The following is a 12,512-nucleotide window of genomic DNA, read 5'->3' on the forward strand; positions in this document are numbered from 1 at the left end:
TGCCCCACCCTCTTCCCAGCTGGGAGGCAGAGCAGCCCATGTTCCCAGGGTGGGAGCGGTCCCTAGTTCCAGAGGGAGCAAAGCTGACCTTATTCACAAACTATTACATATGTTTACTCTAACTTGTCTGAGAACTACCTGAGGAACTGACACAAGGCCTCTTTTTCCCCAAACTTTGAGCTCACTCAGGCCAGAAATGAAAAGCAGTGATTATTGTTTGAAAACACTGTAAGGCTAACCAACGACCTCAGATACCTGGAGCAAGGGACTGCAGTTAGACATACAAAAGGCTGTCTAAAGTTTGGAAGGAATGCTGGAAGAGTTTCTTTCGGAAATTAGGATATTCAAAAGCACCCGTGCCTAAAAGTATAATACTCTCCCTTTACATGCTGTCTTGACCCAGTTTTGAGGCCCTGACTGGAGGCCAGTCTGTTCCCCTTTTTGAACAGCTGATTAAGTCCACTCCCCAGCCACTGCCCTTGGCAGGTTCTCACACTCCTGGTCCACTATGCAACTGTCCTAATCTCCTTGGGGCCAGGTACCCATCAAGTAGGGACAGCCCCTGTGCCCCCTGAGCTTGTAGAATACTCAAATCGTCCAATCCCCAGCCTGCAAAACCTAGCTAACCCAACCCTGCTTTCCATACATAAGCCCTTTCCTACAATTTCAGCTTATTTGCCTTGTTCCTAGGTATAACTCTGTGTGCCCCTGCATCAAGACATACTGTGGTTTCCCCTGTAGGACCTGTGAGTAATATATCCTGTTTTTTGGTCTTCCTGTGTGAGTCTCACTTCCTCATAACACATCTGACAGACCATCCAAGACACCCATAGACCCCTTTGGGTCAAACTGAAACAACGGGGAAATTTCCAAAGTTACGTGCATGCCCAGGGCTGGACCCATGCTCAGAAAACACCTGAGAAGACCCTAAGCTTTTACCTCAGGCTGATCCCTAGGTCAGCGTAAGCTTGGCTAGGTGCTGAAGGCATGCCCCAGCACAGAGCCAATCTGCAGACCAGGAGAGGAAAAGTTTTTTCTTTTTTCTTTATTTTAGCTCTCTGTCAAAATACCAGCTGAACACAAGTTAAAGGAACAGAGACTTCAGTGACCACACACAACAAGGAATACAGTCTTTGCACCCCCCACCCAGTATGAAAAAAATCACTAAACAAATGGATTACTACTGCCTTAAACAAACAAAACCACAGCAAACTCTAGGGAGAGGGAGAATTTGATTTCCAGAGTTACCTCGTAATAATATTCAAATACCTGGCTTTCAACAAAAAAAATCACAAGATATACAAAGAAACAAAAAAGGATGACCCATTATAAGGAAAAAATAAAGTGAGAGAAGCCATCCCTGAGGCAGCCAGACATGGACTTACTAGATAAAGACTTCAAAACATTTGCCTTAAATATGTTCAAAAAGCTAAAGGAAAACACAAAAAACTAAAGAAAATGACATATAAACAAAATGAAAAGTTCAATAAAGAGATAATATATATAAAAAAAATTATGTGAATTATTTTATTGCTTTTGTCTCCAATTTTAAAATTCACAAGAGACTTCAAAACTGCAAAGTACATTGTTGGATATATACCTTTTTTTTTTTTTACTGAGTGGGTTTTCTTTAGATTGTTAGATACAGGAAAATGAAAGAATCTATGCTTTTCTCTTAACCTTCATATGAAGAGCTGCAATATCAGAGAAGCTATTTACTCCTTCAAATTGGCCTTCAGCGCCTTTTCTGTGATACACAGAGCATGTACCTGTCAGCTGTTTCTTCCTGATGGAGCTTTAATAAGAACTCTCCTTACCTTACCTTTAGCACCTTAAAATCAGGAGGAAAGACATCCTTCTTAATCATAAAAAAAAAAAAAAAATGCCACCTACTAATTAGCTAAACTGTGCAACACTCAAGAGTCTGGTCCAGTTTTCTCTCTATACCCTACTGACCCCATCCATCTCTGGCAGGAAAAAACCCTGCAGTTCTAGAGGGGGCAAAAACCAATTACACCAGTTTATCACCTTACCTTAACAAACGAGTAACAACCAAAAAGAAAATGATACCATGCTAGAATAAGTACAAAAACACAGCATCCTCTGTTTTATTCACCAATAATCAGGACCTACACAGCCACACAGCACAGATGGACAAATTTCTGCTTCCATGAATTTTAAATTGCCTTTTACAACATTTCCCTGGCACCAAAGAGCTAATGCTGCACAATATGTTGGTTTGTGAAATTCAAGCAACTGTGCCTTCCTCTCGCTCCTCCATTCAGCCTCAGCCCCACACTGCACATTGGCCATAAAAACCTACTAAAAAGAAAAGTGAAGTTATTTTAAAACACAACACACACAGCAGAGACAGCCTCTCAGTGTACCTCGGACTGCCTGTGGAAGGTGATGCCCGCACATGCCTCGCTCTTACAGTCCTACAGAGTCATATGGGGGCAGCAGCAACAGAATGAAGTAGGGAACATGCTGCCTGATGTGACTTTAAGGACTAACTGAAATGGCAGCTTTCACTCTCACACGTCATGGTTTCTGAGAGAAGCAAGTGCATTCTCCTTTGTTTTCGGCTAGTGGCCTACATCACAAGCTAGATGTCCTGACAAGCAGATGAGGCAGCTACACATGGGTGGGGGGCCCTGGTATACAGACATACCCATTGTCATGGATAAAATTATGTCCCCCAAAAACTGTGTATCAACTGGGCTGGGCCATGATTCCCAGTATTGTGTGATTTTCCTGTATGTTGTAAATCATGCTTCTATGATGTTAATGAGGGAGGAGGGGCAGCAATTGTGTTCAGGAGCCAGGACTCAACCTACAAGATTGGATTGTGTCTTGAGGTTATCTCTTGAGATATAAAAGAGAGAAGCCAGCAGAGATACAGGGGGACCTCATACCACCAAGAAAGAAACACTGGGAGCAGAGTGTGTCCTTTGGGCCCAGGGTCCCTGTGTGAAGAAGCTCCTTGTCCACGGGAACACTGATGAGAAGGCCAACAGAGAGAGAATGTCTTTCCCCTGGAGCTGATGCCCTGAATTTGGATTTTTAGCCTACTTTTACTACGAGAAAATACACTTCTCTTTGTTAAAGCCATCCACTTGTGGTATTTCCGTTATAGCAGCACTAGATAACTAAGACACCCATGTACAGAACAGAGAAATGATGATCATTTACAGAATTTCAAACAATTATATGTGTTCAAATCTATGATGCTGTTTTTATGATACTTGCTGTAAGAAAAACCAAACTTCTAAGTTTTTATAGCCAAAGGGACCAGAACAATGTAAGGAGAGGTTTTTATAGCAACCATGTGTAAACCCAAAAACCAAACCCACTGCCATCGAGTCGATTCCGATTCAATCATGTGTATGTATAATATACAAAAGGAAAATAATTCCCTAAGTTTATAATATTACAGGAAACAATAGTTGTAAACACATCAATGAGGCTTCTGACTTTCTTTATTCAAAAATAAAAGAGGCACAAAAATATAGAACTAAGATGTCATCTGAAATAGCAGGTTTACCAAAAGTAAACCTGCATTTGGGGGAATTAATTATAATTATGAATTGTTTTTCAAAATAAATGTACCTCAGGAAAATGCTGACCAGTGGGGTAGATGATTCTTTAAGCTCCCATTTTTACAGGTGAACCTAGAGGTCACAGAAAGTTTAAGCAGCAAGAAACCACTCTTAGAGCTTCCAGGTACAGAAGACCTTTCTGGAAGGACGGGTCTTTTCAGGTTCACCTTTGGAAAGATTAACCAACCATCTACAAGTACTTCACCTATAAGAGGAAGCTAAGTAGGATACATATCTCAATTCACATCCATCTCTAGTCAATCACATTTAGCCATTCGCAACTCATGGCACACGGTGATAGTTTTTAAAACGCAAAGTAAGGGGCATGGGGGCAGGGAAGGAACACTGGCATTTTTACCAAACCCTCTGTGGACAAGCAAGCACCCCTATGCATCATGCTCCAGAACTCGCAGGTCTTCCAGGAGCTCCTGGGCCACGCTCTGGAGGTGCGGGTTGCGGCTCTTTGACATTGCCAGGATGCGCTGCAGAGGCAGGGAACTCCGGAACTCGGAGGCTGCCTTGGAGAAGACTTCTGGTTCTAGAACCACAGACTGGACCAGACGCAACACATGGAGACACACTTCTGCATCTGGGTCTGTGGGAAAATGAGTAAAGCTTCTCGTTAGAATAAAACTTTCTACAGTATCTGGATGCAGTTCTACCTTTTGAGGGGTTTCTGGCCTTTGTGAATGACAGACTTATTTGAGAAAATTTTGAAGACTATGGCTGACCCAGAAACAGAGTCACTTCTTGATGTAAAAGCTTAGGGTCATAAGAGCAACATGAGAAAACTCATTTATCATCTATTACTCACAATCATATGATTTGAAAATACTGACCTTAAAATATGAGATATGAAAGATTTTCCTGTTGTCTGTGATAATTCTGTCCACTTATGAGATCTTTAAGAAAAGGTACTGCTTCATTTTCCCTTTGATTACAGCAAGTCCCTCCAAGTCCACATGCATATGTTACGGGCCAATGAGTTATACAATGTTGCAAGGCATACTACTCACACTATTCCACATTTTCCAAGTGAATGTCCCTTGAGTTATACAACCTAGTGGTTGCTGTTGTATGCTTGCCAAGTTGATCCCAACTCACAGCAACCCTATAGGACAGAACAGAACTGCCCCATAGGGCTTCCTAGGCTGTAATCTTTATAGGAGCAGATAACCAGGTCTTTTCTTCCATGGAACAGCTGGTAGGTTCAAACAGCCAATCTTTTGACAAGCAGCTGAGCACTTAACCATTACACCACCAGGGCTCCTATATAACCTGACAGCCCTGCATATATCGTAGTAACTACCGAAAAACAAAAGGACAAACAAGAGCCCCAACCCAAAGCTATACTTCATAACCAGGATGACACCAACTCTCCTTACCTTTTATCCCTACTGGGAACCTTAAACATACTATTAATTCACTTCTGGACTGGGCAGTATAACTGAACAAGGCTCAAAACCAGTATCTCTTTCTTAGCACTACAATTACTCAAAAAGTCTTTTAGGGAGTACCATATTTTTATCCAAATAATGCATACCTTCTAAAAAAAAAAACAATTTTTTTTTTTTCCTATGTTTGCCAACCTCTCCCACCCCCTGTACCCTTACGGAGAGGAAGGGCAAGCATGGCCCAGACCACTAGCAGGCTCCTACCGTAGGGGAGGGGCACAGACCTGCCAAAGATGCTGGGTAGAGTGCAGCTGTCCCAGGGCGATGGGGCAGGAGTACTGGGAAAGCACCACCACCCAGATGCAGGTGGACAGGGCCTGCCTGAGACTCAGGCTGAACCAAAACAACAGGGAACTCCCTGCTGTCCTCTACCATGTGTCTGGCAAACACCCAGTCTACAGCTGGGGGAGAGGCAAGAGAATGCAAGGAGCCCCTCTGAGGCACAGGTGCAGAGAGAAGTCCACAAGCTGAGGGTGGGCCAAGAACGCTGAGAAAAATACTCTGTCAACTCAGCCCTCACCCTTTAGCACAAGAAAAGGTTAGAGGGATCTGAAGCCAGTGGTGCACCGGGGTAACCACGGCAACAACCACCACCACCACAAACCCAGCTCAGTCCCCTACATTAACAACCTAGCAGAAGAAGAGATGTGGCCATTTCCAGGAATAAATACGATTTGCGTCAATCTTTACTGCAGAGGTTGGTCAACTACAGCCCTGAAGCAAATGCAGCCTGTGACCTGTTTCTGTACAGGCCACGAGCTAAGAATGGCTTTGGCATTTTTAAAGCTTTAAAAAAAAAAAAAGGAGAAGGAAGAAAGAAAGAGAGAGAGGAGGAGGAGACTATGCAACAGAGATCATATGTGGCCCTCAACACTCAAAATATTATTATCTGCCTCACTACGGGAAAAGTTTACTGATCTGTGATCTATTCCTATACACAATATCAAGCATGCAATCAAAAATTACAATGAAAAATCAAGGGGGAGGGGGACCACTGTCAAACAATAAACCAATCAACAAACACAGACTCAGAGATATTGGCATAATCTTTTTCTGGGAGAAAGGAAACTTAAAATAAAGATGATTAATAGATGAGAATACATTGTTTTAAGGCTCTTATAACACACATGAAACAGTAGATTATTTAAAGACAGATTGTGATTAAAGATCATATTGTGAACACTAAAATTTTTTTTAAAGTGTTAAATAAGTCAACAGTGCAGATGAAATATTAAAAAATAATACTCAATACAACAGCAAACAAAGAACAAGAAAAAAAGAAAATCAAACCTACAATACACAAAAAGGACAAAAAATAACTATGAGCAAAAGTCAAAGCAATTGAAAAAATCAGAAAAAATCAATAAAACCAAAAGCTGATCCTTTCAAAAGTCTACAGAAATTGATAAACCTCTAGATAGACTAGTCAAGAAAAAGAGAAAAATGACAAATATCAGGAATGAAGGAGAGGACATCATTACAATTTCTGCAGATATTAAAAGGATAGTAAGGTAACATTACGAACAGCTTTATGTTCGTAAATACAACAACTTGCACAGAATTAACAAATTCCTTGGAAGATACTGTTTTAGGCTGGGTTCTCTAGAGAAGCAAAACCACGGAAGTGCATAAATACAGAGAGAGAGAAACTGATATCAAGGAAGTGGCTCACGTGGTGATAGTGATGGAAATTCCAAGTCTAGGGTGAGGCTAGAGGCTTCTCCTCACTCCCATAGCTGCACGGGCTGTAGAATCCATCATCAGCAGGTCAGACAGGCCTCTGGTTCACAGGCTACGAGGGCCAATGAATCCCAAGATAGGCAGGTAAACTGCTAGCTGAAGTCTCAAGAACTGGAAGTCAGATAAACAGGAGCCTGCTGCAGGATCCAGAATGAGCAAAAGCCAGTGAGTGTTGCCAGGAAGTTCACCTATACTGGACGCAGGCCACAATCCCAAGGAAACTCGACTGTTTATAACGTTTCTCATCCTGCAGGTGATTACACTACATCAGATCTCATTACGGAAGTTATTACATTATTACAGAATTGCCAAACTACATTATAACTGCCAAACCACTGAGAATCGTGGCCCAGCCAACTTGACACCCAACCTTAATCATCACAGTCCACCATATGTCAACTTAGCACCCATACACATCTCTAAAAGAAGACAATCATAAAGTCGTACTTGCGCCTAATATGATACAACTAACAGGCAAACAACCAAAAGTGCACTAGAACTATTTACCTCTTATTATTTTTTAAGTGAAGAAAACAAAAATATCTGATGCATACACACAAAGAAAAAATATTCATGACAATTACAGTCCTTGCTTCTGCAACTGCTCACGCGGCCGTAACTGGTATTGTGAACTACCTTCTTCCACCACCTATTCCGTATTCCCTTTAACCTCAGCAAGCACTTCTGCTAGTCGTCGTTCTTTGGCTGGTGGGGTGACCCAAACCCTCACTCCTGAAGGGTCTCGGCCATTAGTAGTCATGTTGGAATTGGGTTGCTGTAACTTTCCATTGACTTTAACCACATAGCGCGGTAGTACTAAAAGATGCCCTAAGGGATCGCCTGTATTCCAAACACACTCTTCTTTACATCCATTATATAATATCAATCTGATTTCCTCTTAGTAATCAGGATCATTCATACCAGCCAATATGGTAACTTCCTTCTTTACCCGTTGATTCAGAGGTGCAAGGAGCCCAAAGTGGCCAGGTGGCATTCTTAATTTGCAGTTCAATGGAATTGGAGTTGTGACTCCTTGTGGGAACACTCCTCCCTTTGGAACTAAGACCTTTGGACCATAGAGCATAGAGCATAGAGTACTGGGGACAGGATCAAAAATTTTGCGAGTGGGTCACTAGGGGTAATACTGACTGGTGCCACTCCCATTTAGACCCCTTGATACCTGGATAAATGAATCCTGGGTATGCAAGGAACACCACAATACACTGGACACTAGTTTAGAGCATAGACAGCCTCCTGGAGAATGCTGCCAAACCCTGCAAGATACTGCCACCTAGTCGGCACCGTAACTGTGTCATTAGAAGGCCAATCCATCATTCTATCCGGTCAGCTACTTCAGGATGATTGGGGAACATGGTAAGACCAGTGAATTCCATGATCATGGGCTGACTGCTGCACTTCATTTGCTGTGAAGTGAGTCTCTTGATCTGAGGCGATGCTGTGTGGGATACCACGATGGTGAATAAGGTATTCTGTGAGTCCACGAATGGCAGTTTTGGCAGAAGCATTAAGCACAAAGAAGACAAATCTGTACCAAGAGTAAGTGTCTATTCCAGTAAGAACAAAATGCTGCCCTTTCCATGATAGAAGCAGTCCAATGTAATCAACCTTCCACCAGGTTGCTGGCTGATCACCTCTAGGAATGGTGCCTTATCGGGGAGACTCAGTGTTGGTCTCTGCTGGAAGACTGGGTACTCAATAGTGGCTGTAGCCAACTGGGCCTTGTTGAGTGAAAGTCCATGTTGCTGAGCTCATACACAACCTCCATCCCTGCCACCATGGCCACTTTGTTCATGAGTCCATTGGGCAATGATGGGAGTGGCTTGGGAAAGAGGATGATGGTTTCCACAGAACGCATCATGTTATCCACTTGATTGTTAAAATCTTCCTCTTCCAAGATCACCCTTTGGTGAGCATTCACATGAGACACAAATATCTTCGTTTCTGTGGCCCATTCAGAGAGGTCTATACACATACCTCTTCCCTATACCTCTTCGTCTCCAATTTTCTAATCATGTTCCTTCCAAGTCCCTGACCATCCACCCAAACCATCAGCCACTACCCATGAAGCAGTACATAATCACATATCTGGCCATTTCTTCTCCTAAGCAAAGTGAACAACCAGGTACACAGCTCAGAGTTCTGCCCACCGGGAGGATTCCTTCACCACTGGCATTTCAGGAGGTCCCAGAAAGGGGCTGTAGTGCTGCCAACGTCCACTTTTGAGTGGTGCTGCATATCGTGCAGAATCATCTGTAAACCAGGCATGAATTTTCTCCTCTTCACTCAGCTGAGCATAAGGAACTCCCCATGAGGCCATAAGGTACAGACTGGGAGATAGAAGGTAATGTGACAGAAGTAGAGAGACCATGGGCATTTTGGCCATTTCCTCATGCAACTTAATTGTGCCTTCAGGTCCTGCCTTAATGACGGAGTGCTACTGTGCACATCCAAATTTATGACTCTGTGAGTCAGACAATATCCAGTTCACAATGGGCAGCTCAGGCTGCATGGTGACTTGGTGGTCCACAGTTAAGCGTTCAGTCTCTACCAAGGCCTAGTAACAAGCCAAAAGCTGTTTCTCAAAAGGAGAGTAAGTTACCTGCAGAAGATGACAGCGCTTTGCTCCAAAATCCTAAGGGTCTGCGTTGTGATCCACCAATAAGCACCTGCTAAAAACTCCAAACAGCATTTCTATTTGCCTCTGACACTTGACGCACCACTGGATCATCTGGATCACATGGCCCAAGTGCAGAGCTGCCTGCACGGCAGCCTGAACCTGTTACAGAGTCTTTTTTGGTCTGGGCCCCACTCAAAACCGGCAGCTTTTCGAGTCACTTGATACACAGGCTGGAGTAGCACATCAAAATGAGATTTATGTTGCCTCAAAAATCCAAAGAGCCCCCCTATGCACTGTACCTCCTTTTTAGTTGCAGCAGGGACCAGATGCAGTAACTTATCCTTCACTTTAGAAGGACTATCTCAACACGCCTGGCACCACTGGACCCCTAAAAAATTCACTGAGGTAGAAGGCTCCTGAATGCCTGTGGGGTTAATTTCCCACGTTCTAGCACACAAATGGAGCCCTGGTGCTACAGTAGTTAAGAGCTACGGCGAGTTACAGCTGCAAATCAAAAGGCTGGCAGTTCAAATCCATCAGCCGCTCCTTGGAAACCCTATGGGGCAGTTTTACTCTGTCCCATAGGGTTGCTATGAGTCAGAATCAACTCGAGGTCCACAGGTTTGGTTTTTTGGTTTAGCATGCAAATGTTTTACCAGTAAGTCCAGAGTTATTGACACTTCTTCCTTACTCAGTTCAATCACCATAATGTCATCAATGTAATGGACCAGTGTGATGTCTTATAGACGGGAAAGACAGTCAAGGTCCCTGTGGACGAAATTATAACAGCGCTGGACAGCTGATATACCTGTGAGGTAGGATCAAAACCCATTGCTGTCAAGTTAATTCCTACTCATAGTGACCCTATAGGTCAGAGTAGAATGGTCCCATAGAGTTTCCAAGGAGCACCTGGTGGATTTTAACTGCTGACTTTTTGGTTAGCAGCCATAGCAGTTAACCACTATGCCAACCAGGGTTTTACATGCGAGGTAGGACGGTGAGGGTGTTTTGCTGGCATTGTCAGCTGAAGACAAACTGCTTCTGGTGATCTTTGGAAACAGATATGGAGAAAAATGCAGAATACTATGAAAAATTGTACTGCAACAAATTTGAGAAGCTAGAGAAAATGTAAAATTTCTAGAAACACATTACCTACCTAAACTAACACAAAGTGAGACAGAAATTCTGAATAGTCCCATTGCAAGAAAAGAGAATGAAGAGGTTAAAAAAAATAAATAAAAATCCCAACAAAAAAAAGCCCTACCCCGACGGCTTCACTGGAGAATTTAACCAAACTTTCAGAAACAAGCTCACGCCAGTACTGCTCAAACTATTTCAGAGCATAGAAAGGAAGAAATACTCCCAAATTCATTCTATAAAGCCAGCATAACCCTGATACCAAAGCCAGGCAAGGACACCACAAAAAAAAAATTGCAGACCAGTCTCTCTCATGGATATAGATGCAAAGATTCTCAACAAAATACTAGTCAACAGAATTCAGCATCCTATCAAAAAAAAAACAAAAAACACCATGACCAAGAGGGATTCATACCAGATATGCAAGGATGGCTCACCATTAGAAAGTCAGTCACTGAAATCCATCACATAACTAGAACAAAAGAAAATAATCATGTCACCCTCTTAATCAACACGGAAAAGGCATTTGATAAAGTCCAACACCCATTCCTGAAAAAACCTCTCAATAAAATAGGAACAGAAGGGAAATTCCATAATAAAGGGCATCTATACAAAACCAACAGCCAACATCATTCTCAATGGGCAGAGGCTAAAAGCATTCCCCTGAGAACAGAAACAAGCCAAGGTTGCCCTTTATCACCACTCCTATTTAGTATGGTGCTGAAGTCCTAGCTCGAGCAGTAAGGCAAAAAAAAGAAAGGGCACCCAAATTGGAAAGTAAGAAGTAAAACTATCCCTCTTCACAGATGATATGATACTATACATAGAGAACCCCAAAGATTCCACAAGAAAACTACTGGAACTAACAGAAAGATTGGGCAGAGTTAGCAGGATACAAGATCAACATGTAAAAATCAGTAGGATTGCTACACACTAACAAAGAGAACTTCAAAAATGAAACCAGGAAAACAATATCATTTATAATAGCCTCTAAAAAGATAAAATACTTAGGAATAAATCTAATCCAGGACATAAAACACCTATAAAAAGAAAACTACAAAACACCACTGCAAGAAACCAAAAAAGACCTACATAAATGGAAAAATATACCATGCTTGTGGATAGAAAGACTCGACATTGTAAAAGTGTCAGTCCTACCCAAAGCAATCTATAGATATAACACAATCCCAATCCAAATACCAACATCATTCTTTAATGAGTCGGAAAAACTAATTACCAACTTCACATGGAAAGGAAGAGGCCCTGGATAAGCAAAGCATTATTGAAGAAAGAAAACAAAGTAGAAAGCCTAACCCTACCTGATGTCAGAACCTATTATATAGCCCCAGTAGTCAAAACAGCCTGGTACTGGTACAACAACAGGCATATAGACCAATGGAACAGAATCAAGAATCCAGATGTAAATCCATCCACCTATGATCAGCTTATCTTTAAGAAAAGACCACAGTCCATTAAGTGGGGAAAAAGTCTTTTTAAACAAACAGTGCTGGCAAAATTGGATGTCCATCTGCAAAAAAATGAAAAAGGACCCATGCCTCACACCATACACAAAAACTAACTCAAAACAGATCAAAAACCTAAATATAAAACCTAAAACAGTAAAGATCATGTTAGAAAAAAAATAGGGACAATGCTAGGGGCCCTTATACCTGGCATAAAGAGAATACAAACCATAGGTGATAACACACAAACACCAGAAGATAAACTAGGTAATTGAGAGCTCCTTAAAATTAAACACTTAACGCTCATCAAAAGACTTTACCAAAACAGTAAAAAGAGAACCTACAGACTGGGAAAAAAAATTTGACTATGACATAACCAACAAGGGTCTAATCTCTAAAATCTGTAGAATACTTTAACACCTCAACAACAAAAAGACAAATAATCCAATTAAAAAAAATGGGCAACGATATGAACAGACAC

At 42.0% G+C, this 12,512-nt stretch overlaps 1 protein-coding gene across 1 annotated transcript in view; it reads right to left on the reverse strand.

Annotated features, from left to right (window-relative positions):
- Positions 1-1,634: 1,634 nt before the first annotated feature.
- The window catches only part of HSF2BP (heat shock transcription factor 2 binding protein), a 189,749-nt gene continuing 178,871 nt past the window's right edge, over positions 1,635-12,512 (reverse strand). Inside the window, exon 9 of the mRNA XM_003418988.4 lies at positions 1,635-4,194. Coding sequence (XP_003419036.1) covers positions 3,986-4,194 — 209 coding nt within the window. The 3' untranslated portion in view covers positions 1,635-3,985. The remainder of the gene's footprint in view (positions 4,195-12,512) is intronic.

Source organism: Loxodonta africana, chromosome 2 (genome assembly GCF_030014295.1).
Source record: "Loxodonta africana isolate mLoxAfr1 chromosome 2, mLoxAfr1.hap2, whole genome shotgun sequence".
In the NCBI taxonomy this organism is placed as follows: Eukaryota; Metazoa; Chordata; class Mammalia; order Proboscidea; family Elephantidae; genus Loxodonta; species Loxodonta africana.